The sequence below is a fragment of the Notamacropus eugenii genome, chromosome 1 (genome assembly GCF_028372415.1).
Source record: "Notamacropus eugenii isolate mMacEug1 chromosome 1, mMacEug1.pri_v2, whole genome shotgun sequence".
NCBI classification, from domain to species: Eukaryota; Metazoa; Chordata; class Mammalia; order Diprotodontia; family Macropodidae; genus Notamacropus; species Notamacropus eugenii.
The window spans coordinates 23,366,645-23,394,536 of NC_092872.1; the positions used below are offsets into that span (position 1 = coordinate 23,366,645).

At 40.6% G+C, this 27,892-nt stretch overlaps 1 protein-coding gene across 1 annotated transcript in view; it reads right to left on the minus strand.

Annotated features, from left to right (window-relative positions):
• TMEM38B (transmembrane protein 38B) overlaps positions 1 to 8,922 on the minus strand; it is a 67,874-nt gene extending 58,952 nt beyond the window's left edge. Inside the window, exon 1 of the mRNA XM_072655330.1 lies at positions 8,605 to 8,922. Within this exon, the coding sequence (XP_072511431.1) occupies positions 8,605 to 8,743 (139 nt within the window). The 5' untranslated portion in view covers positions 8,744 to 8,922. The remainder of the gene's footprint in view (positions 1 to 8,604) is intronic.
• Between the last annotated feature and the right edge of the window lie 18,970 nt (positions 8,923 to 27,892).

The window sequence follows — 27,892 nt, forward strand, 5'->3', positions numbered from 1 at the left end:
CCGTTTCACTCATTGTATCTGTATCCACAGCTCCTAGTAAACAGTGGACTCTAAATACTTGCTGATTGACTGCCCAAGATTTCAATAAACCACTTGTCCCTACTCTGAGGATATATTTCGGTGTTCTAGTTATATAAATCCTTCCCTAAACAAAGATGATACTTTAAAGATACATTTTGTTATCAAAAATGTCATTAATCTGTAGAAATCCTACAGAAAGCATAGGGATTTCAGTATGTCAGAAATGGGGACTTCTGATATAAAAAATTAATGCTAACAAAAATAAGACCAATATGAAGTAATGCTGTGAATGAAATTCATTCACATTATAATTACTCATTTCTAAATACTGATATTGGATCCTCACCTACATTTGAGAGGAAAGGAGAGCAGGGATATTAGAGAACGATTTAGTTCTCTAAGTGACAGCTAGATGGCTGCAGTAAGGAAGATCTGAGTTCAAATGCAGCCTTGAACATTTATTATCTGTATGACCTTGGGTAAGTCACTTAAGCTCCATTTGCCTCAGTTTCCTCAGTTATAAAATGGTGATGATAATAGTACCTACTTTGCAGTACTGAGAGGATCAAATGAGATATCTGTAAAGTGCCTCCACAGTCCCTGGCACTACAAAATTGCTTAGTCCCTTCCCCTTCTTTTACTAACGACCACAGTGACTGAGTTTATGAAAGAAGGGTGACAAGCATTTCCTGTTTCTCTTATCAGAGTCGAATTTGTATTATGTCTACATGCGTCCTTTCCAGCAATGGGACTGTAAGTTCCTGGTGGTCAAGGTCTGGTTTAACTTATCTCTGAACCTCTCCCAGACCCTTGCACACAGTTCACTGTACAGAGCAGACACTAAGTAGGTGGTGGCTGAATTAACGTTGCTAAGTTAAGCACAAATGACTGACATAAATTCCTTTCCCAGCTGCCACCACTGGGAGAGGCAAGCCAGCCTAGGAAAAGCAGCATGACATCCCAAGGGAGGAGGAAGCCCTGGGATACTCAAACCACTCTACTCCCCTCAGACCCCAAACAGGGAAACCCAGGACCCAGTAGTCAAGAACCCCTGGGATAGCAAGACTCAACACACCACCTAAATTGGGCAAGGCTATGAGAGAAGACAAACACATTAACATGCTGTTGGCAGAGTGACAAACTCGTTACAGCCATGCTGGAAAACAATTTGGAATTATGTGAGAAAAATAACCAGCCCATTCATATCCTTTAACCTAGCCAAGACATTACTGGGCATATACTCCAAGGAGGTAAGAGAGAAAAAAAGGTCCCATATATATCACAATATGTACAAGCAAGCAGGAAAACATTGTATTGTGTTAAATTACATACTTTTAAAAAATTAATTGTATTTAACAGTCACAGTTTCATATACAACCCTCTTTTTCTGTTCTCTGTATATGAAAATATTCATGCTTGCTGCTTAAATTCTTAATTTAAAAAACTTTTTAAGTTAACTCAAAAATTTTCTACGGTTAGAACAGTAAGCACACATATCAGTAGTACTGAAGTTCCTCATCTCACCTTTTTTCAATGTCAATAAGGTCAAAGATTTGCTCCCCAACTCTGGGGGCCTCCTCTCCTTCAGATACTTTATATAAATCCTTCCATACCCTCACGCCCGGCCACCTCCAGTACAGGTCTCTTCTTCAATGCTTGGTCTAGTCTGGCTGCTTTTCCAGGCTTTGTTCTCTTCAGTAATTTCTACATATGCACCATCGCTATCATCACAGTAACAGTAAAAGCATTCCTATGGTACTTTAAAGTTGACAAAGCACTTTACAAATATCTTGTTTTATCCTCACTTATAAATTATTTCACACTGCAATTGAAAAGCAGTGTGGGCTGGAACAAACAGAGCAGTCAAGTCAGGGTGTCTTGCCAAGGCCCGGCTCACTTGCTTTTCCTCATCACTCAGACTGAAAATGAACCTGAACCACTTCGCATCTCCCCTTTAACGCCACCTTCCTGCTTTACATGGTACTTATTTAGGTAAATGTCACATTCTCCCAGCTAAAAGGTAAGCTTTTTTCTGCTATTTCTGCATGTTAAGGGCAGAGCACAGGGCATGGCACATAATAGGCTTGCTAAATAATAAATGCTTGCTGAACTGCACTTTTCCTGCCTCCATCCTTGGTTCTCAGGTAGACCTCCAGTCTCTATACCCCTAAATATTTTCTCAGATCATTATTCCTACTCTGACTTCACTTTCCTCAACTCTTGAAGGAGAGAAAGAATGAAACCACGCAAGTGGGCATGCCACTAAAAAAATTTTAGGAAAGACAAGAAATAAAAAAAACCCAAATGACAAAAAAAAATGAACAAAATTGGAAACAAAAATTGAAACAATAAACACAATCCTAGAATAGCTGGATTTACAAATGAATTCCATCAAAATGCTAGCAAATAGCAGAACACTTAAGTCCAATACTAACAGTTCACAAAAAAGAAGAAAATAAGGGATCCTACCAAACTCTTTCTATGATGCAAATGTAATCTTGAAACTTAAACCAAACAAACAAACAAAAAACCTTACAGGTCAATACCCTTAATGAATATCAACGCAAAAAAATAAATAAATAAATTGTCAGCAAAGAGGCTACAACACCCTATCAAAAGGATTACCCCCTGTGACCAAATAAAAGTGTAAGGTTGTTTCGATATTAGAAAAACTACACAATAAACCATATTAATGAGAAAAGCAATAAAATGGTATTATTATATTAATACAATAAGTAGATAGCAGAAAAGGCTTCTGACAAGACACGTTTCTGTTAGAAACACTAAAAGGCATAGGAATAAGTAAGCCCTTCTATAATAAGATAAAGAGCATATATCTAAAACCAAGCATTGATATTATAATCTGCCCAACAGTAACAGTAATAATAACTAATATGTTGGTAATAATTTAAAGTTTGCAAAGCACTTTGCAAATATTGTCTCTTCTTGTAAAACAATAATAGGAAATAAATACTAAGTGCCGAACAGCCTTGGAAAGTAGGAACTATTATTTTCTCCATTTCATAGGTGAGGAAGTTGAGTCAGAGGGTAAGTGGTTTGCACAGGTCACACAATCGGGGCCAGAAGGTTCACTATCGCACTGCTACCGCAGACGTACTTGCTAAAGCAATAAGACAAGAAAAGAATCACAGCATGCAAGAAAACAACCACCATTTTTGCACACAACAATAGTCTAGTTAAAAAACCTGAAAGATTCAACGAAAACAATTAACCGAAACAATAACTGTGTTAAAATAGCAGGACATAAAATAAATTCATGTAAGTCATCTGTATGCTACCATCAAAACTCAGGAGGAAGACACAAATTTCACTCAAAACAACTACAAAATATTATGAATACACAAAAAACACAATATGAAATATTTAGACGTTCACCTAACAAGACACATCCGTCAGTGACAAGCATTTATGAAGCACCTACTCGGTGCCGGGAGCTGTGTTAAGTGCCAAGGACACAAAGAAAAGCAAGGGGCTCACAGTCTGCAGATAACAGACAATCATGCACAAACGAGACATGTATGTGTGTGTGTATACATACATATACATACATATATATACATACGAAATGTGTCTATATGTGTATCAGTCAGTAAATAACTTATTAAAAGCCTACTATCGGCCAGGCAGTATTATGCACTGGGGATATAAAAAGAACCCAAAAGCTGCCCTCGTGAAGCTCACCATCCAACTGAGGAGACAAGCCAACAAACACGTATAAATAAGCTGTATACAGGAAATAGTAAAGAGATCAAAGATACCACTTAAGAGGGTTTGGGAAAGGCTTCCTGTAGAAGATGGAATTTGGGTTGAGACTTAAAGGAAGTCAGGGGGAGATGAGTAGGGAGAACACTCCAAGAAAGAAAAACAGCCAGAGAAAATGCCCAAAGCCAAGAGATGGCATGTCTTATTCATGGAACCACCAGAAGGTCATTGTTGCTGTGTCAGAGGAAAGTATAAGAAGACTAGAAAGTAGGAATGGGGCTTTGTTATGAGTTATGAAGGGCTTTGAATGCCAAAGAGAGAATTTTATATTTGATTCTGGAGGCAAAGGAGCCATGTGGTCAGACCTGTGCTTTAGGAAAATCATTCTGGTAGCTGAACAGAAGATGGAATGAAGTGGGGAGAGACTTGAGGTAGGCAGATCCCCCAGCAGGCTATTTCAGTAGCCCAAGCATAAAGTGACAAGGCATGCACTAGAGGGGGGCAGTATCAGAGGAGAAAAGGGGGCATATTACAAAGATGCTGCTAAGGTGAAAATCCTGCAGCCTCTGGGAAGAGATTAAGTATGGGGAGGTGAAACAGAGTGAGGAGTGATGACATTGAGATTGCCAGCCTGAGTGCCTGGGAGGACGGTGCTACCCTTGGCAGTAAATGGTAAGTTAGGAAGAGCAGAGGGACTGGGAAGAAAAATAACGAGTTTTATTTTTGACATGCTGAGTTTAAGATGTACAAGAGTTTTTGATGGGACACCCAGTTTGAGATATATGGGCAGTTAGATGAAAAACTGGAAGTTAGGAGAGAATTTAAGCATAGATAAATGGATCTAGAATCATCTGCAAGAGAACGGACAATAGAACTGACAAGATCTTCAAGGGAAAGAGTTAAAAAAGAGAAAGAAAAAAGGAAAGAAAAAGAAAAGGAAAAAGAGAAGAAAACCTAGAACAGAGCTTTATCCAATATGGCCTGGATAAAAAGCCAGAAGATTAAGAAGAAAAGTGGTACAACAGATAGGAGGAGAACCAGCAGACAGTAATGTCACAAAAGCCTAGAGAGAAGCATCAAAGAGAAGAGTTAACACAAAAGATGCAGAGAGGTCAAGAAGGGTGAAGAACGAGGAAAGGCCAGTAGATCTGACAACTAAGAAATCTTTGGTAACCTAAAGAGCTGTTGCAGTGGAATGATAAAGTTGAAAGTCAGAGGAAGAGTTAAGAAGAGAATGAAAAGAAAGGAAGCGGAGACAGCAGTTGTAAATGGCCTTCAGCCTTCTCCAGGATCAAACAGAAAATCCTGTTTGACCCCCAAAGCCCTTCATCACCTGTTTCCCTCCACCTTTCCAGCCTTCTTACACCTTATATTCCTTCCCCTACATTCTCCAAACCAGTAACACCAACCTCTCCCAACTGAAACTCCATCTCTCAACTCTGGGCATTTTCATTGCCTGTTTCTCCATTCCTGAAATGCTTCCTGCCTTCCCTGGCTTCCTGCTTCCCCTGTCCCCTTCATTCTAGTACTTTCTCTCTGCTGTTAGCCTGCCAGTAGACTTACCTAAGCCAGCTAGGTGACACAGTGAATAGTCACTTAACCTGTCTGCCTCCATTTCTTCATATGTAAAATGGGCTGAAGAAGAAAATGGCAAACAACTCCAGTATCTGCCAATAAAACCCCAAATGGGTTAAGAGTTGAACACAACTGAAAAATGACTGAACAACAGATCTGCCTACCTCCAGTCTCTCCCAACTCCATCCAATCCATTCTCCATTCAGCCACTAAAGTGAGTTTCCTAAAACTCAAGTCTAACCACAGGAACTCTACCTCCTCACACCCCCACCCCACCCCATACACACACCTAAATAAACTCTAAAGCAACAAACTCTAATAACTCCCCAGCCCAGCTCCAACAGCTTCCTTATAGCCTCTGGGAGTAAAAGCAAAATCATTTAGCACTCAAAGCTCTTCATAACCTAGCCCCCGCCTACCTTTTCAGTCTTCTGGCATCTTACTCCTCAACAGACACACTTCAATTCAGTGACACTGGCTTCCGGGCTAATTCACTAACCACACTGTCCCTAGGCTCCAGGCACTCTCCCTGTGTGAAATATTCTCCCTCTTCCACTCCAACTACAGAACTCCCAGGTCTCCTCTAAGTTCCAACTAAAATGCCACCTCCTACAAGAAGCCTTCCCCAACCCCTGTTCATTCCAGTGCCTTATTTCAATTAATTATTTCCTACTTATCCTATATACAGCTTGCTTCATATTATTTGTTTGCATGTGGTCTTCTACATTAGATTGTAAACTCCTTGAGGGCAGGAACCGGCTTTTGCCTCTTCTTATATCCTCAGGGCTTAGCACAGTGCCTGGTACATAGCAGGTGCTGAATAAATGTTTACTGAATCGAACTGTTCATTTACGATGTATGCTGTATAGATGTCTCATCTGCATATAATAATAATAATAGCTAGTACGTATATAGAGCCTACTACATGCCAGGCACTGTGCAAGCCCTTCGCAAATATTTTCCTATTTGATCTTCACAACAACCTTGGAAGGTAGGTGTGACTATTAACCCCATTTTACAGAAAAGGAAACTGAGGCACACAGAGGTTAAGTGACTTGCCCAGGGTCACATAACTAGAAAATATCGGAGGATTGATCTTCAACTCAGTTCTTCCTAATTCCAGGCCTAGAACTCTATCTCCTGCTGCCACCTAGCTGCCTCTACTACTACATAGTAGTTATCTCTCCCACTAGACTAGGTCATGGAGAGCTGAGACTATCTTTTACCTTTCTTTGGTATGCTCAGCACTTAAGACCATACTTGGCACATAGCAGTTATGTCACAAAGGTTTACTGATTTCCTGCCAATGTATATGGCCCTCAGCCTACTCAAAGCATTTAGCCATGAAAGTGAAGACATAGGGGATGACAGCTAATGGGATGGGATGACAGCTAGCAGGGGTAGATAAAGTGAGGGTTTCTTTGAGGAATGGAGACATAGATGTGTTTATAAGAAGAAGGGATGCAACGACTAAGTAGATAAAGAGCCAACTGAAGATTAGACAGAGCATGGAGATGACAAAAGGGGCAATCTGCTGGTGAAGGGAAGAGGGGAGGGGATCCCTTGTGCACAGAAAACAATTTGCCTTGGCAAGAAAAGCTTCCTCTTCATATGAGACAAGGGGGAAGTAAGAGATAGAGGCAGAAGACATTTGAGAGATATAAGATAGCAAAGAGATACTTAAGCAAATGCTCTCCATTTTTTCAGTAAAGTTTTTCTCCCAATTTCCCACCAATTCCACTGCTTCAGTCCTCTCCATCTGCCTTCCTTCCTCAGGAAAAGGCATCATTGGGAAATCTCATCATGCTGCAAGTGTGAATCTGCCCTGTCCTCACATCTCTTCAGTGCCCTCTGCCCTTCTGATTGGACCCTCTGACTAGAGTGAGGGCAGAGGCTCCAGGGCTTCTACTTAAGGATGGGGCTCAGCACAATTTTCCTCTTGGTTTTCCACTAGCTCCACTGCTTTCCTACTTCTCTACCTCTCCCTATCACCCTTCCCCATCCCCTTCAATTCCTTTAGTGTTTTGTCTTCCCCCATTAGATTATTAACCTGTAGAAAGCAAGGATTGTCTTTGTTTCTCTCTATATTTGCACTCCCAGCCCTTAGCACAGTGCCTGGCACATAGTACAGGCTCTTAATACACGTTTATTGACTGAAATATAAGGCAAAATTCTCAGCTGAAAGAGTGAGGGGAAGAAAAGCCAAAGGAGGTATGAAAAAAGGAAGAAAATGTTTGCAAAAGACATACTGGAGAACTCCAGAAAATTAGAGAGTAATGCCTCCCCTTTCCATCCAAAATCTGTAATTCTAACATTTCCTTTCGAATTGTTACTTTAAATACTTAACAAAACTTTCAGAGTCTCAAAGGGCCCCATAACTTCTTCAATATTAAAAGATGTCATTTTTTTTAAATGAATAAGAAAAAAAATGTCAAGCAATTTTGGGATTTGGGATTGTCAGCTTCTGATTTGGGATTGTCAACTGTGAGCCTTGCGTCTCAGCTTTTAAAGGCTTCACAGGAACATGACTTCCACGCTGGGCAGAACTTTGGATGCTTAGATTGCAACAGAAATATTGTAGCCACAAAGTCTGGCTCTGGGTCACTTGGCCACCTGTCCTAAATGGCACAACGGGCAAGACAGCATGTGTTAATTATATCAAGGCTGGGACCCAAAGACCCATCTGTCGGTGGTGCTCATTATCCACTTTAAGAACTTATCCATTCACCTCCATGTATGGGCAAGATCCTATGTCAGATCCTAACGAGAGGGGGAAAGTGGGGGAGCCGGGGCCTGAAAGCGTGGGAAGAGGATATATATTATCAGTACAGTGGGGGGGGGGGTCTGTAAGAGTGGGAGGAGGATACATAGTATCAGCACAGTGGGGGGGGGGGGTCTGAAAGAGTAGGAGGAGGATACATAGTATCAGTACAGTGGGGGGGGGTCTGAAAGAGTAGGAGGAGGATACATAGTATCAGTACAATTTACTTCCTGGGACGAAACAACTCTACCTCATCGCTAACTTTCTGGTCAGAAGAAGGTTTCACGGATAATGTCGAATTTTCCTCTCCCCAGGTGTACAGAAATGCACGGTCACAGCCCCCGATGCCCGGGCGCTGCCAGTCCGAGAGTATTACGCAAGCACAGGTAACGGAGGGGCTGAGGAAAGGGGGAGCGGGGCAGGAGAGGCGTTAGGGGGAAACTGAAGCGGGGGGCGATGCCCGCTGGCAGCGCCCCCCCCCAGTCCTGGGGGGTCCCGGGCTCCCCCCGGCCAAGGGCACTCACCGATCTGCTGCTTCAGCGTCATCACAGACACCAGGTAGTGGGCGATATCGAAGAAGGGGAACATGGAGACCTGGGAGAAGGCGAGGGTCAGCTCCGCCCACCAAGGTTCCACAGCGACGGCGGAGGGTCTCCCGCGCATCGTCGCGGTTTGGGCTCCAGCTCCGGCGGTTCGCTCCACTCTGATGGGGTAGTACCTCGGCCGCCAGCCTCCCTCCTCAGCTCACGCCCCAGTAGAGCGCTGCGCGCATGCGCCCAATACTCCGGGGGACCGTAGAGAGGAGGGGGTGGAGAAGGGGAATCCGGGGGCGGGGCGGAGGCCTAGCGCGAGGGCGGGGGCCTAGCGCGAGGGCGGGGGCGGGGCACCAACAGTCGCGGAAGGCGGTTGGCCAGGAGGAATAGGCCCCGCCTCCTTACTCTCCTCACCGCTGCCGCATAAGGCCCGGGAAGTCCGAGGAGGCGGGACACGGTTGCCGCTGGGCGGAGCGAGTTTAGCTCTTCGAGGAGTTTCCTCAACTCCCATTCCTGGCGTGTGATCCCATGTCGCGTAAGATCCAGACATGGAAACGACCTGAGAGCCCTCCGAGTCCGATCTAGTAGCCTTACGCTCCGCGACTAAACGCCCGACTGCCCCCCCGCACATGCACCGCGCCGCACCTGGCCCCGCTAGGCTGCGAGTGATTGAGGCGCCAAGTGGCGGCGTGTCATTGGCTTTGCCTCGGGCGGGCCAGAGCCGGGGCCGGGGAGACCCGAGCCTCTGGCTCTCCGCCTCCATTGCCTCCCTCCTGGGAGCCCCGGTGAAAAGGCTCTCCCATCTCCAAACGCTAGGAGTCCGCCGCTCTGGAGGCCACAGTGCCGGCGAGCATTTACTGTCATTCAGTTCATCAGCAGATGTGTTATCATTGGGTGAAGAGTCAAGAAGCAATTATTAAGTGACTGCTGTGTGCCGGGGCCGCGCTGAGAAAGAAAAAGCGCAAACAGGCCCTGCAGGCTAATACTGCCCCGTGCTAAGTAAGCTCCGGGGGAGATGGAAAGTTTAGCCGAGACGGGTCCCCTTGCCCGCAGAGAGCTTAGTCTCCAACAGAGGAACAATCAAGTTATTTACATTTATTAATATTTACTTATTGATATATTAATATAATATAATTACCCTGGGCCAAGCATATGCTAAGCAAAGAACAGCAAAAACCAAACCAAACAGGATCGATTCCTGTGGCGCACAGTCTAATGGGGGAGAGAACCTGCAGACGAACTAAGTACATACCGAAGAAGTCGAAAGTAATCTCAAAGCGAGGGAACTAAGCTGAAGCGAAAGGCTTCTTGCAGAAGGTGGGACTTGAGCCAAAATCTGAAGGAAATCAGGGGTGGTGATGAGGCAGGAGAAAAGTCCTGGAGACAGGCTGCAGAAATGCCTTGGATTCCGAAGATGGATGTCTCTTGCTATGAAAAGAATTTAAAGTTTGCAAAGCATTTTACACAAGTTATCTCTTTTGATCTTCATAACAACCCTGTGAGGAAAATGCTATTATTATCCCCGTTTTACAGATGGAGAAATTTACATTATTTGCTCAGTCACACAGGTAACAAATGTACTGGCAGAAGTAGATGAGGTCTTTGATCCAGGTGCCCAGCACTGGGGAACAAAAGGCACCCTCCCTCTCCCCCTTCCTCTCCCTTTCTCTCTCTCCCTCTCTGTGTGTCTCTCTCCCTCTGTCACTGTCTCTGTCTCCCTCTCCTTCTTTCTCTGTCTCTGCCTCTCTTCCCTGTTTGTCTCTCTGTCTCTGTCTCTATCTCTCTGTGTATCTCTATCTCTGTCTCCCTCCCTCTGTCTGTCTCTTTGCCTCTCTATCTCAAATACACACACACACACACACACACACACACACACACACACATATCTCTACCCCTACTAAGAGACTGTTTTCTTGAGTGCTATTATAAACAAAGTATAAAAATGGAGAGGCATTCAAAATGAAAATAGGCAAAAGTTAAAGCCTTTCCTAAGTTAGCACAATATATCTGTGATCCTCCTTAATTAATTCCAGTGCCTTCCCTCTGTTAATTATCTAGAATTTATCCTGTACCTTGTTTCTACAGAGATTACATTCATGGTGTCTCCCTCAGGAGACAGTCAGTTTCCCTAAAGTGGGGACTATCTCAACCTTCTTTGTGTACCCAGTGCTTATTAGCCCAGTGTCTGACCCATAAAAGGTGTTTAATACATGCTTATTGACTATTTGATTTATATTTGATGCCTCATTTTATTGGATCAACCAAAATAGGTTTGGATAAGTTTGTTTGTTTTGCAGTTCTCTTTATTTTTAATAGGGTATTGTGGATTTAAGAATTATACCTGGAAGTCATTTAAATTCTAAAATAAATTGTATTAATTAAATGTCAAAAATATTTGTTTCATTCAAACATGAAACCATAGGATCATAGATTTAGTACTGTAAAGGACTCCAAGGACCATCTAGTCCAACCTCCTCATCTTGCTGAGACCCAGAGAGATTAAGGGATTTGCCCAAGGTCATAGCACCACTATTAAATTTCAAAGTCCCAAACTTGGATTCAAAAATTCAATCAGATAATGGGAAATGTTTAACTGCAGCTCATGTCCATGTGCAAAGTGCTTGGGTGCTTTGATGATTTGAAAGGTCAGAGTGTGTGGAATGACACTAATTTAGGTGGAAAAGGTTTAGGAATTTTAGTTCAAAGTTCAATGAAAGTAACATAAGTGCAACAGAACAGTCAAATAAGCTAATACAATCTTGTACTGCATGAATAGAAAATTAGTATTCAGAATAAAGAAAGCTCGTCATTGTACTGTACCCTACTCTGGTCAGGCTACATTTGTGTCACCAGATGAAGTGACACATCCCAGGAAATACATTAATAAATTAGAATAACTGCTCTATTTACATAAGGTACAATAGCTGTGAGATTCCTGTGACCTCACTTTCTCCTTGACACATATTACAATAACATGACTTCATTCACTTTTTTAATATTTTATTTTTTCCAATTACATGTAAAGACAATTTTTAACATTCATTTTTTACAAGAATTTCAAGTTCCAAATTTTCTCCCTCCTTAACCTCTCCACTTCCTAAGATGGTAAGGAATTTGAAACAGGTCATATACAGGCAATCATGTAAGACCTATTTCAATATTAGTCTTATTGTGGAAGAAGAAACAGTTTGCAAAACAATTACAGTTCGCAAAAGGAAAAAACTATGAAAAAATAAAGTGAAAATAATGTGCATTGTTCTGCATTCAGAGTCCACAGTTCTTTATCCAGATGTGGATAGCATTTTCCATCCTGAGTCCTTTGGACTTATCTTGGATCAGTATATTGCTAAGAAGAATTAAATCAATGATAATCTTTATTCATTTTCCTTGTATGGAGTTAGAACAAGATCATTCAAGTTTATTCACTTTTAAAAGTAGATCCCTCATTTATTGATGTGTAATAAATGTAATTGAATGAAACTTTTCCTTGTTCACCCTCTGGGTGAGGTGAGGAGGATGATGATGAGAGGTTGGCTGAGGGATCTGGTGACACTAGAAGAGATATTTGTAAAGTGCTTAGCATGGTGTCTGGCATACAGTAGGCACTTAATAAATGTTTGTTTCCTTCCTATCTTCATTTAGTCTGGAAATTAGGAAACATGAAAACAGGTACCTGGCTTCAGGTAACAGAAAAAGCTATCCTGTGAAAGAGGGATTCAGTTGGCTCTCTTTTTAGCCTCAGGGATAGCGCAAACCTAGGAAAGATAACTAAGGCTACAGAAGGAGTATACAAAAAGATCTTGGGAGTTTAGAATACCGGGCCAAATTTAATTTAATGAACTTTGATAGGGTGACATGTAAACCTGGGTTTAAAACACCAATTAGTCAAGTACAAGATGTGAGGTGGTAGGCTACATGGCTATACAGTAATTCATTTGAAAAAAAGCTGTGAGTTTCAGTGGATTGTAAACTCCCTATCGGTTAAAAGGATGATATGACAGCCCAAATGATTAATGTAATTTTTGGTTAAATTAAATCTACACCACATGTAGGAATGGGGAGGTAGAGTTCCATTGTACTCTGGCTTAGTTAAGCTACATCTGGAGTCCTGAGTTCAATTACAAGCACCACATTTTAGGAAGAACATTGATCAGCTGAGCATCCCAAAAAGGAGATAAAGGCAATAAAGGCTGTGAGATGCTGGGCTGAGGGAACTGGAGCTGTTTAGCCTAGATAAGAGAAAACTCAGCTTTGATAAGTATCAAGAGGTTATGTTCAAGGATCTGAGGGGTTGTGACTGGTAAGAAGGAATAGAAGATGAAAATTACAAAGAAGCAAATTGTGGCTTATTATCAGGGGAAACTGCTTAATTAAGACTAGCCAAAAGCCAGCTAAGCTGCCTTGGTTCCCCCTTCACTAGAAGTCTTCAAAAAAAAGGTAGAATGACCTCTTTGTAGGTATATTGCTGAGGTCATTCTTGTTCAGGTTAAGGTTAAATTAGAGATGCTCTCTGGGGTTTCTTCCAGAGGAGGTGCTACAATTCTGTGAATTCCTATGAATAGTGGTTACAGAAAGGCAGAGATTTTAACTCAATAAATCAAGAACAAGAGCCATTTCCCAGCAAATTTGTGGTCAAAGGATATGAACAGGTGATTTTTCAAAAGAATAAATGTAAGCTGTCAATACTCATATGAAAGATGCTTCAAATCATTTAAAATTTAAAAAGTACAAATGACAATAACTGAGGTTTCAACCTTATACCTGGAAAACAGACATATGATAAATGTTGGAGGAACTGTAGAAAACAGGTTGAGCTGTGAATTGCTCTAGAAAAACCATTTAAAATTATGCCAAAAACGACACTAAACTAAACAAAGGACTGGAAACAATGTAAGCATTTCTCATTTGGGGACTAGATTAACTAAATTATGGTATATGATTATAGTGGAATATGAGTTTACAGTAAGAAATGAGAAATATAAATAATTTAGAGAAACTGGAAAACTATAAAACAATGCAGAATGAAGTAAACAATTACACAATGACCACAATAATGTATCAAAAAAATTGAAATACTTCAGAACTTTGATAAATACTGTAAACAATCATGAATTCAGAATATTGGTGGTACAATATTCAGCCCAGCTCTCAGAAGAGAATAGGACAAGAGGTAAAGAATGAGGAATGTATTTCATATTAATTTGCTTTGCTTGACTACACTTATTCTTTTTTAAAGCAAGGATTCTATGAGGAAGTGAGGGGAATTGATAGGAAGTAATAATGCTATGAAAAATAAAAATATCAGTGAAACTTTTAAATATACATATATGGATTTTTTTATTACATATAATATACACATATGCATATATTTAAATGTTTTGCTGGCAGTCTTTCTTTTTTTCTTGATCAAAGTCTTTAAATGGAACTTTAAGAATTACTTGTCCAGGATGTTATAGAGAATATTCATGTCTCAGGTATGGTTATGTAAGGGGGAGTAGTGGTGGTTGGTGGTTGTTGCTATCCTTCGTCTTCAAGGAGGACCAAAATGACATCACCATTGTAAAGTGAAATTTCAGTGTGTCCAACTGTGGCTGATCAAACCAATAGGAGCTCAGAATGCTCTACCACAGGTTGGGCACAGATAGTCCAGATGAATATTTGGGGTGAATATCCCTAATTTGTGCATCCTACGTTTACTTTGTGCTGTCTCAATTCTGCTTTGCTCAAAGAGCACAGAACCTTTTCTTAGGTGGGCACACCATGCTGAGAGGTCCTGTGCCAGTGTCTCCCATGTTGCACAGTCCAATCCAAAGTTCTTGAGAGAGTCCTTGAGAGTGTCTTTGTATCGTTTCTTCTGGCCACCATGTGATTGCCTGCCCCATGCCAGTTCTCCACAAAATAGTCTTTTTGGCAAGTGTGCATTTTGCATTCAAACAACGTGGCCAGCCCATCATGCTTGCACTCTCTAAAGCGTAGTTTGAATACTTGGCAGTTCAACTCAAGCAAGGACTTCAGTGTCTGGTACCTTATCCTGCCAGGTGATCCTCAGAATCTTTCTAAGACAGATCAAATGGAAATGATTCAGCTTTCTGGCATGGCACTGGTAGACTGTCCATGTTTCACAGGCATACAACAATGAGGTCAGCACAACAGCTCTATAGACCTTCAATTTGGTAGTCAGTTTAATACTTCTTCTCTCCCAAACTTTTCTTCAGAGCCTCCCAAACACTGAACTAGCTCTGGCAATATGTGCATCAACTTCATTGTCAATGTGTACATCCCTGAAAAGTACACTAATAAGGTAAGTGAACTTATCCACAGCATTCAAAACTTCTCAGTTGTAATTGATGGTTCCACATATGGTGTAGTGGTGGCTGATGGAGCACCTGTGTTTTTTTGGTGTTAATCATTAGGCCAAAATTAGCACAGACAGTAGAGAATTGATCCATATTTTGTTGCATCTCAGCTTCAGAGGCTGCACTGAGTGCACAATAATCTGCAAACAAAATCATGCACCAACACTCCCTCCACTTTGGTCTTGGCTTGTAGCCTTTTCAGATTGAAGAACCTACCATCAGTAGGATGCCATGTTCATCTTCATTAAAAGCATTTGTCAACATGGCTGAAAACATCATGCTAAAAAGCATGGGAGCAAGCACATAGCCCTGTTTCACTCCACTGGTGACTGGGAAGGCACGAGAGCTTTGTCCATTATCCAGAACCTGGGCAAACATGCCATTGATGTACAATATTGGTGAATTTCTCTGGGCAACCAAATTTTGACATAATTTTCCATAAGCCTTTACGACTAACAGTGTCACAGGCCTTGGTCAGGTCTACAAACATTGTGTAGAGACCTCTGTTCTGCTCCTGGCATTTCTCCTGGAGTTGTCGGGCAGCAAACACCATATTGACTGTTCCTTGGACCTTTCTGAAGCCACACTGGCTCTCAGGTATATGACCATCTTCCAGGTGAAGGATCAGCCTATTAAGGAGGACTCTAGCAAGAATTTTGCCAGCAATGACTAAGAGAAAGATCCCCCTGTGATTGTTGCAGGACAATCTATTCCCTTTACCCTTATAGAGATGGACAATGGAGGCATCCTTGAACTCCTGGGTGATAAACTCCTCTTGCTATATAACCTGGAAAATTTCAGTCAGCTTTTGTATGAGCAATGGTTCCCCTGCCTTATAAATCTCAACTGGAATAGAATAAGCACCAAGTGCTTTGCCACATGAAAGGAGCCTAATGGCCCTCAAAACCTCTTCTTCAGTTGGAAGTTCAGCCAAGGAGGGATTAACTTCAACCTGAGGTAAATGGTCAATGGCCTCAGCATTGATTGATGATGTTCTGTTGAGAACACTATGAAAGTGTTCAGCCCATCTTTCTAGGATCTTGTCCTTATCACTAATCAATGTGGCTCCATCAGCACTGAGTAGTTGCAATGCACCTTAGGTTTTTGGTCCATAAATAGCTTTCATGAAATCATAAAAGTGCTTTGGATTGTTACTATCAGCATAAAACTGAATTTCATCTGCCTTCTTATTGAGTCAGGAATCCTGCATCTCTCTAAGTTTTGCTTGTACTTTGCTTTTGATGGAATTAAATGCTGCCTTCTTAGAGGTGGATGAACTATCCTGCTGGTAAATCCTGTGGAGTTCTCGTTTTTCATTTAGTAGCTTCTGAATTTCCCCATCATTTTCATCAAACCAATCTTGGTGTTTGGGAATGTTCGGACCTAGATGAGCAAATGCAGTGCTGTACACCAAATCTCTGAAAGCTGCCCACTCCTTTTCTGCTCCACTGTTGCCAACTGTGTGTTGGCTCAACTTTCCCTTCAAGTCAGCAGCAAACTGTTGATGTTCAGAGAACAGCTCTAATTTGGTGACATTAGTTCTTCTGGTAGTCATTTTGCCTTGGGGTTGGCACTTTTGAGGAATGAGAATATTTACCTTGGAAAGGATAAGTCTATGATTAGTCCAGTACTCTGCACTACACATTCCCTTTGTCACTCTCACATCTTGTCTTTCTCTTCTCCTTACAATCACATAATCTATTAGATGCCAATGTTTGCTGCGAGGGTGCACCCAAGAAATTTTATTATGTTTAGGTAAACAGAAGACAGTGTTGGTGATGAGAAAGTCATGTGATGCACAAGCCTTCAGCAGTAAATGACCATTGCTGTTCCTTTTTCCAACTCCATTCCTCCCTAGGACTCCCTGCCAAGTCTGGTAGTCTGAACCTACTCTAGTATTAAAGTCACCCAGAATTACAAGCTTGTCCTCTTTTAGCACATTGATCATAAGAGTCTCTAGGTCTTCATAAAATTTTTCTTTGACTTCATCAGGATTTGTCATGGTGGTAACATAGGCACTGATGATGGTGGCATGGCATTTTCCTGCAAGTGGCAATCACATTGTCATGAGCCTGTCATTCACTCCTTTTGGCAGGCATGCCAGCTTCCTGATTAGATTGGTTTTGATTGCAAAACCCATGCCAGCTTCACAGCGCTCCCCTTCACTGTGCCCACTCCAGAAAAGGTTGTATCTAGCTCCAACCTCAGTAAGCTGGCCTTCATTTGCCAACTTTGTTTCACTCAGGGCTGCTATTTGGATATGATACCTGTTGAGTTCTCTTGCAACAAGAGCAGTTCCTTTCAGGTCTGCTGGATTTTGTGTTGTCTATTAGGGTATGCACGTTCCATGTGCCAATGGTGAATGGAATCATCTTTGCAGATGTTTTTGTACATTTTTTTGTGTTTTGACCACACAGTGGGATTCCCCTCCTGCCACGGTAATCAGGCCAGGGTTGGGTAAGCCGGCAATGTTTAGAGCACCTTTTCTAGCCCCCTTCCTCACACCAGGAGGTGAGTGGTATGATCCTTAAAAGGCTACTCAGACATGGAGGGGGCTGCCGAGTCCCACTGCTGCTTCCAGTGAGAAATGACCCTATGGCCTGGGCCACCTGTGTGCAGGGTTGTGGCTACAGCTCCCAGTGTATCCACACCTGCTGCTTCATCACTTGCCTGTCACCATAAGACTTTGAGACATAATAGTGAAATGATATGGGTGATATCTTTTGATTCATGTGTAAATTGGATTTAAGTTGAGGGTAACCAAGGATTTTCAAACCCACTGGTGAGTTAGGGGGCTGTCTGCCCCAAGCATGTGAAGACTTCCTCTGGTGGAATGGGTGGATGAGAACAATTGTTCCTATGACTATGAAGGCAGATGAAGCATGCGATGTGGAGCACTTAGAGCTTGGTTAGACACTGAAGACGCCAAGGTCATCCACTGCATCCTGAGCCATTGCCAGTCATCTGGACTCTGTCCTGCCACTGGACTAGGATGACTCTGGAGGAGAGAATGAGACTGACGACTTTGTGCAACTCTGCCTCACTTAAGGGGGAGAAGGGGGAGCAATTGAATCAACAACCCCCACCCCTCTTAGAGTAACTAACAATGGATAAAGTGCTGGACCGTGAGTCCAGAAGACCTGAATTCAAATTATATCTCAGACATTTACCAACTGTGTGCCCTCAGAAAGTCACTTAACTCTGTCTGACTCAGTTTCTGTATCTAAAAAATGAGGATAATAATAGCACCTGTTGGTGAGGGCTACAATGAGGGTGGGAGTGCAGGAACTCCAAGGCTGGAGTTGCCTTTGGGGTCATCTGGAGAAGAATTCATGGATCTTGAGATCAAGGTAAAGATTTATTATGCTTTTTAGGAGGCAAGAGTTCTTAGGGAACCTGCAACCTTAGAGGGGTACAGGCAAAATTTATATAGGATATTCTATGGTAAAGCATGTACCAAATATGCTAAGTAGGTGATACAGGGCAGGATTAGGGAGTGATTAAGGAGTGGTTAGTTCTTAAAGGAACATGCACTTTTGGTATCTACTGCACTGGTATTTTACCCAGAATTCATCAGGAAATAGCCCAAGGTGGGGCTACATGGAGGTGTTGTTTTAGGCCTGAAATGTCACTAAGTCAACTAACAGTCACTAAGTCAACTAACAAACTGACTAGGGAATACCAGGCTGCTCTCATCAATGTCCTGTGAGACAAGATAAATGTAAGGGAGTACACCTATGTCTATGTCTAGGCGGCATATGACTGGTCAGTGAGTACTAAGTATCGTTATGATCTAGTACACAGCCTGTTCATCCAGTACACAACTGGTTCAGACTAATAAGTTTGATAGGTGCAGCTGGCTACTGTATCAGGAAGGACAATTTTGGTTATTGCTGGGGCAAGCTATTCTTGGGCTAGAGGGAAACTGCCTGGGATCGTGTTTTGAGGCTAGGGAGAAATGTGATTTTAGAATTGCCATCCAAGCACATGCACCCAAGCACCCCATTACTACCTACCAGGATTGTTGTGAGGATAAAATTCAATAATATTTGTAAAGCCTTTTTCAAACCTTAAAGGGCTATGTGTATATTAATTGTTATTAATGATATATTTGAATGTCGTCCCAGGGAGTCACCTGCACCAATAAAATCATGTTTATACCAAATGTTCTTTCTATACTTCCTTAGTAAATACTCATTTCTAAAAGCTAATTAAGTCTGGCTGGCTAATATCAACTGAAAATCAGGGGAAAGCACTCTGCTGGGAGCTCAAGAGCTTTATAAAGCATTAGGAAGATACTCTTAACCAGAAGCGAAAAGGCTCCTAGTGCAGGTGAGTGAGGGCTGGGAGAAGGAGCCCCAGGGCCTGAGCCACATCTGACCCCCTGCAGTATCTCTTCTACCTCTGAAGTTTTGTGATTCTATCCTTAGCTGTTGATTCTCTCCTATTATATTATAAATGTCTTGGGGAAAGAGGGGTTGAGAAGGAAAGGACCAGACAGACCCTTGTCTTATATCTCTTTGTATCTCTTCTAGCTCCCAGCACTGTGCATTGTGTATAGCAGATATTCTGTGTTTGCTGAATGAATAAATTGATGAATGAATGAGTGGATTCATACTAGTGTAGGGTAACAGTAATATATTAGATTAGAAAAAATATTCTGGAAATATTATTTATCCTTTCTCAGGTATAGGGCATGTGCTTAGCAGTAGAGAGTCATCAGAAATCAGTTTACACTCTCTACATATTTTGAAAATTTTAATTTGAAATTTTGCTAATTTGTCCATGAATGAATGGAGGGTAATTTTAAAACTGCAAATAGGCACTAGCCCACCTGCCTAGGGCCTAACAAAAGCAAAGAAGACCTAAGGGAAATGAGATCATAAACCTACAAAGGTTAGAATCTTTATATATTTGCCAGAAGGCTTAGTGTATTTGATCCCGGCAGATGCTTATGTTTTTAGCCTAGTGATGGGGAGACTAAGAGAAGGAAGTGTGCACAGCAGGAAGGAAATCTAGCTTAGCAAAAGTAAATGAGATTGAGGCTTATATAAATTTTACGAGCCAATTCCATTGTTTTCTCTTTTCTGAAAATTTCTTTTTCGAAATACAAAGTTAATACTTATCATTGAATTAATCCATTATATCAACTATGATCTCATATCAATATGTTAAAGTGATAGATGAAAAAGATTAAAAGGCCTGAGAGTTTTTATGTGCGCCATAGTAGGCAAGGCACTGGACTTGGAGTCAAGAAGACTTGGCTTCAAATCCCATCTCTGGCACTAGCTACGCAACCATGAGCCATTAGCTGAAGCTTTCTGAGCTTTAGGCCACTCTCTGAGACTACAAATTATAGGTGGGTAGACATCTATAAAGAAAGTTGTCACACATAGCTATGAAACCACAGGTCCTTGTTTTAATGGTATAAGCTGTGAGACCTTGGACAACTCACTTAATCTATTTGCCTCAGTTTCCTTAACTCTAAAATGGGAATACTAATAGGATCTACATCCCAAAGTGATTGTGGCAATGAAGTGAGATAATATCTGTAAAATGCTTAGCCTTGTTCCTGGAACATAATCTATACTGTTACTATCATTATTATTAGTAGTAATAATAAATCATTTAATGCTTGCCTTTGTTTATCTTCCATTATTGTCTTTATTAGGAAATGAGCACTTCTTAAGAACCTACTCTGTGCCTACTCTGTCCCCATTTTAGTGTTGAAGAAACTGAGGCAAAGAAAGGTTAGGTGATTTGCCCAGGGTCATAGCTAGTGTGTATGAAGATAGATCTGAATTCAGCTGCTCCTGACTCTGAGTACTACTTTCCATCCACTATAATCCACTATGTGTCTGAATATATATAGAGAGAGAGACAGAGACAGAGAGTTACATTCATGTCTTTTAAATGGTAACTATCACCTTGACCTTTTGTATTAAGTAAACTAACTGGGCACGCAATATTCCTAACATGATGTAGCACTTACATATCCTATTTCTGTCATGAGTTTTGTTCTATCCCCATACCCAGCTGATCAGCCAAGGCCTGGTACCAGGATTTGTTTAGCTTTCCGACACAGAGACAAGCTGAACTATATCAGATAGATAAAGTGGGTGTTTGAAAGTTGTCATGTTGTCATGTGTTGCCATGGCCTCCAGGAGAAATATAAAAACTCAGCTCCAAAGCAGTCTGGTGAGGACAATCAGCTAGCTCTTGCCTACCATTATGATGCCTGACATTGATCCAGAACTGATGGCATCGCTTCAGAAAGGCAGACTGAGGTCTGGAATGGTTATGTAGGAATCCTCAGCTAAAGATCATTGAAGAGTGGCCCTATTTATCATGATGTGAGGACACCCATTTTCTAAGGCTACATGAGCACTGATCTTACAGCACCATCTGAATGGTCTACTTCTTGTGTGACTTTGTACAGCCCAACCTAAGCACCATGTGGGTGGCAAGCTTGTGGCTTTACTGTGAACTCATCTTTTTCTTTAAGTCCCTAATAAATGCCTTTGGGTTTCAAAAGTAAGTTTACCCATTACTTTTTTGTAACAAACGTCTAAATAAGAGTTAATGAACTAAGGTACCTTTCCCACTATTAACAAGTACCTGCATTCTCAGGCAAGTTACTGAAATTTCCTGCCCTTGTTTCCTTACCTATAAAATAATAAGCATTGTCTGATCACTGTCTGATCACTAACACAAACGTCTGGTTCTAGCATCTTTTTATCTATATATCTTAGCTCAAGCTGGCAATGACCAGAAATTCTACTAGTTATTTTTACCTTGCAGTAATCTTTCTTATCCACTGAGTGGCATTAGCTTCATTTCTGAGAAATCAGTAAAATTCAACCATATATTTAACAATGACAGTTTTTTAATGAGAAAATCCACATTTAAGAAGTCACAGTAAAAGCACTAATTGTATGAGTAAATCTAAGTATTCTGATTATAGATTTCATATGTATTTTTTGAGAACTTGAGGACCATATTATTTCAAATTATGGTGTTCAGAAGTGTGGCATATAGACTTTATGATGATTTATGTTATTTGAAAACCTTGTTCAACATAAGTAAGAACATTCAAGTTACTCTTTATTACTTTTGAGATACATTAAGTTATAAGTACTGCTTACATCTGAACTTTATAAGCCCCAGTTATATCTGAATATGCATTAGTCACATTTGCTTAGAGAAACTCAATGCAGTTTTACTAATTGTGCCCCTGAAATTGTACATTTGAAAAAGATGAATTGTTTCAACTGTTTTTCTACTCTGGGCACTGACTCATGTTTTTCTTAAGTATAATAAGTACCACTTATATTGTTTCATGCAAACCAGTAGGTTAAAATAGTGTGCTACGATTGCCGAGTATCACAAATTATGTTATTAATACAACCACATGCCACATTTCCTCCCCAAATCTAGCTTATGTGAACTTGAATATGGCCTGTAATAGGAGGGAAAAGAGCAGGGAGAGAAGGGACTTTTCCTATATCTATATGTATTACATAGGCCTAAAAATAATTTTCCTTTCAAAATTCATTCCAGTGCCACAGCCTATACTCAGGACCTATATAAGAAAATCTAACTAAAAAAACATCTTTCTGATATAATTGTGTTGATACTGTTTTTAAACATCTTGATAGTATAGAGATTATTAGAAGTTACTGCCATTTGTAAAATAATTGCCAAGTCCCCTTAAGTAACAAAATTCAGAACTACCATAGACTTTTTATCTAAAAATATTATTTGTCATTTTTGCTGATAATGCCAGTGCCAACAGACTTCCACCTCTATCCTTGCAATCTCTTACAGACACTGACAACCTGGGGGTTTTGGTAGAAAATCTTTTGTTAATAATTGCGACATTGACAGAGGGATCCTTACTGGAGCACCAAAATAGGCCAGCTTTTTCCTTCTTACAAGTACTCAGGGTCATGCCATGACTTCTACTAACTTCACCTTCTTTCCCACCAGGGTAGTAGGTCACAACAGGAAAGGAAGAGGCCAGGACCAGACCAACTCTTGAGTAGGCAATTAGCTTATGTATTTGAACAGGTACTACAGAACTATGGAGTGGGTCCAGAACTATATAGAAGAAAAACAGGAGAACAGGTTTCATTTAGAAATTGTGTGATGTTTTCAGTTATATCAAACTGCTTCCCATCTCAAAAAACATCTTTTGGTATTGATATTTTTCCATGATTATATGGCCCAAATCATCGCATTACCACAATCCAAATTTTCCCCAAGAGTAACCAGTAGATTCGTGGTGGGAAGAAAGTAGTAGGGATCACATTAACAATTATGACTTGCTCATTAAAGTGCCATAAAAGACATAAAGAAAGAAAGGTATGGCTGGAAAATACAATGGGCCAGTCATGTAGTAAGAATGGAGTTCTGCCTGGTGTCACATATAAAAGATTAAAAGATCTAGAAACATTGTACCTCCAATATATTGGATAGCACCTCTTTGCCAAATATATATCAAGACATTAACAAGAATTACATAGGACCAGAAAGTTTGCCTGGGTCATGGTCTACCCTAGTAGACAGAGTCACCACATAAATAGATCATAAATACCAAATTGTCAAAGTAGGTAATTTATTGACAAATTTTCTCACCTTCCTGAAGAAGAAAAATGCTATTAAGGAGATCCAGGAAACAGAGTGTGGTTCAAGTCATGAGGCGAAGACTGACCCCCAACATGCCAACCCTGCTTCCAGCCTGGCCCAGGCATCCTCAGCAGCTTCAACTACTAAAGACCTAGTGGGGGGTGGGGGGGAGGGGAGGAAGTTCTTGCCACCAGACCTTGATACTAACTAATGATTCAAAATAAATGGAAATGCCATTAAAGAAAATGCATTACCATCTACTTCAACACTGAACCCTAAGGTCCACTAGACCTGTCTTTCTGACTTGAAACTGAAATCTCCTATATGTGCTATCTCCCCATATTGGAATGTGAACCCTTCTGCTTTTCTACTTGCATGCCCTACACTCATTATATGGCTTAGTGGTCTCTAAATAAATGCTTTTAAAAATTCATTTATTTATTCATTGATTCAGTTAGGATACGTTGCATCTAGATGGTAAGAGTTCCTCATTAATTGCCACATGGTTTAGCCAATTTTGAGCTCATGGCTTATACAGTTTTATACAATGAAAACGTTTTCTCAGAGCTAAGTAGCTGATAAAATGAGTGCATGTTCATTCCTTTCTAAAATAAAAAATGTAACTACATATTGAAAACCTTGACATATTTTATTTCACTGAAGCTATGTTCAAAAATTATAAGCATAAAGAATTATTTTAAAGAGACCCTTGATATAATGTGCCTTTCTTATTCATTTTAATTACTGTCAATGATAGTTTAATATAACACAGGTTTTATCTCCTTTTAAAATTATCACTGATCCTTTTTGGAGTTAGATCCTTCCAATTCTCCTGGAAGTTTGTCTAATAAGGGTATAGTCTCTAATAAAAAAGTCTTTCATATACCTTCAGTTGTATTCTTGATATGATCATTATTTCAAGACCCTTCCCCATCACCTTTATTGAATATTTTGAGAGTTGAGATGTAACAATTTTATGAAAATCCTTGACTGTCTGTTCTCAACACCCTCAGGAAGATACTTCGGGAACATGCCATGAGCTCAAAGAGTAGAAACAGGTAGGGAAATCAGGATAAGAGAGAGGAGCCAACATATTTTGTTTCCATTATTGGCTTTACCATAATTCTTTTTACAAAAGTTTGTAATTCCTTTTAATGAATCATTCATGTTTTTAGGAAGAGGGATAAAGTATAGTAGCTGCAAGGTTCTCTAAGGAATCTGTTGAGCTTAGAATTGCCAGGCCATGATTCTAGCTTAGTTTCAGAGACAAAATATTTTGAGGTCCAACATCTGTAGGTCTACAAGGAGAAAGACTAAAAAAGGTATGTGCAGTCTTGTTCACAAAGTACTCGGCATTCTCTTTGAAAGGTTTTCAGGATCAAAATAATGAATGGGACAGAAAATGAAATTCAAAACATCCTACCAAACAAACACTGTGATAAGAATAAAAGCTTTTTCAGATATTGTACTTATAAAATGATAGAGTTGGAAGATACTTCAGTGATCATCTTGTCCAAAAGAATCCGAACAGAAGTACCTACAATACTCTTAACAAGAAGTCATTTCCTCCACAGGAATGAGAAATTTCTACCTTTTGAGGAAGTCCATTCTTCTTTGGACATCTCAGATTATTAGGAAGTGTTCTCTTATTCAAAGCTATAATGTCTCCCTATAACTTCCATCCCTTCCTAGTTCTGCCCTGAGGGGCCAAACAAAATAAGTCAGATCCTTTTTCCATGTAAGAGATCTTCAAATACTTGGGAGCAGCTAACGTTTATATCACCTCTACCCCAAATATTCTCTTTTCCAACATAAGTATCCCCAGTGCTTTCAAACAATCCACCTACAATGTAACGTGAAAGCCCCTAGTCCTGGTTGCCCTTCTGTAGACTTATTGTAGTCTACCATTGTCCTTCCTCTATGATGATGCCCAGAACTACACTCTTACCATAGATATCACCTAACTAGGGTCAAATCCAATAGAACCATCACCACTCTTGCTGTAAACACTTGGATTCTCTCACTACAGTCTAAATACTTTTAAGTCATCATACAAAATACTTTTAGGTGACTCAGCTTGAGCTAGCAGTCCACTAAAATCTCCAACTGTCTTTCACATGAACTCCTTTCCAGCCCCAGGTCCTGTCACATTCTGGGATTTGAAAACAGCCATCATAATATCATGTATATTCAGGAACATTTGGAGAACATAGTCATCTATGGTCTTTTGCCACTTGGACTCTGTGTTTATATAAACTCTATGACAGTTGCAAAGACCTTCAGTGAAGGCATGTCTTCTTATTTTTTTATACATCTCTTTATATTAATAACCAGCAATGATTTGTCTAAGATTGTTGTTCAATTGACTGTTCAATTGTGTCCAGTTCTTCATGATCCTGTGTACCATAGCATGCCAATGCTGACCATGAGGTTTTCTTGGCAAAGATTCTGTCATATGGCTTGCCACTTCCTTCACTGGATTAAGGCAGAGGGTAAGTGACTCACCCCCTATCACACTGCTAGTAAGTGTCTGATGCTGGGTTTGAACTCAGGTCTTCCTGATTCCAGGCCCAGTGCTCTATCCACTGAGCCACCCAGCTGCCTCTTGTCTATCAATATCTTATAGAGATATTGAGAAGGGTCAGAATTTGATAGTCTAATTGTCTTCTACTCCAGTCAGAACATATCTGGCATATCTGGATACCATGTTTTAGGAAGGATGTTTATAAATCAAAAGGAGGCATTCAGAAAAAAAAGGTGATAAGGACAATGAAAGGCCTTGAGATCATGCCGTATGAGGATTGATTAAAGGAAATGATTAGCCTGGAGTAGAGAAGATTTGGGGAGGTCATGGTAGCTGTCTTTGAGAATTTTTAGAGCTATTGTATAAAAAAAAATGATTAGATTTGTTCTATGTAGTCCTGGAAGGCAGCTCTAGAGATAATGGATAAAAGTCACAGAGAGGTAGCTTTTGACTTTTTCTAACAATTAGATCTAGACAAAAGTTGAATGGGCTACCCCAGGACGTAGTGGGTTCTCCCTTACTAGAGATCTTCAGGCAAAGGCTTGACCTGGGACTCATTGGTTATATCATAAAGAATAGTCCTGTGTAAATACAGGTTAAAATGGATGACTCTAAGGTACCTTCTGGTTCAGAGAAGAAAAAATGCCTCAAGACCCATGCCTTTGGTGACTTTGTAGTGTCATCTTTGTTTATGAAAAATAACATTAATATTAGGAGGAGGTGGATTAGGATCTGAGAAAAGCGAGTGTTTTGGACTAAGGAATTAGATGTGCAGAATAGTGGACATCTTGAGATACTTGAGAGGATGCTTCAATTAATCAACATTTATTAAGTATGCACTATGTGGCAGGAACTCTGCTAAGCATAACCCAGGCCTTCAAGGAGCTCAGAATCTAATGAGAGAAACAGCAAGCAAACAAATACGTACAAACAAGATCTACATAGGATACATAGGAAATAATGAACAGTGGGAAGGCTCGAGGAGCAAGAGGGGCTGAGAAAGGCTTCCTATAGAAGATGGGGTATTAATTGGGACTTAAAGGAAGCCAGGAGGTAGACAGGAGGAGGGAGAGCATGCCAAACATGGGAGACAGCCAAAGAAAGCAATTATTTTTTCAATTTGAGTCTAATTTATTGAATCTTGACGATGTATTTGGTTGTAACTTCATCAAGAAGTGGTACTTCCTATTCTTACAGAATAGCTGTTAACTGATAAAATGACATATCCAGCTGCAAAGTAAAGTGAACCTATATACATGCAGCTGGAACAGTTTCTCAACAAATAATCTACGTGCAGAAAGAAAACTTGCATCTATTTTCTTCAAATGATTGCGTCTACCAGAATGAAAGAGCTAGTATACAAAAGACAACTGTCCGACCTACGGCACTGTTCCAACCTCCAACAATTCCTCGGAACTCTGATTGGCAAAGGTCTAAGATATCAGGAAGGATAAGGGTTCCCTTCCTCGTTGGAGAATGGATTTAAGAGAGGAACACAGATCTGCCTCAAAAAGCTGAAAACAGTTTTTAAGAAGGTAGAATAATGACTACCTGCTATAGGGGAGGGTTGTGAGGGAAAAGACGAATAACTTTTCCTTTATCATTGCTGTACCTTCTCTGAACTCACTTTCCAACTTGCCCTAGCAGTGACAAGTTGGATAACCAGAGGGATGATTATTATTTTGGGTTTTAGGGGCAACCCTTGGGTACCTACTCCTAGTCTGATTAACTGAACCAAAAGGTTCAGTTGACTCTTAGCAGAAGTATTAAC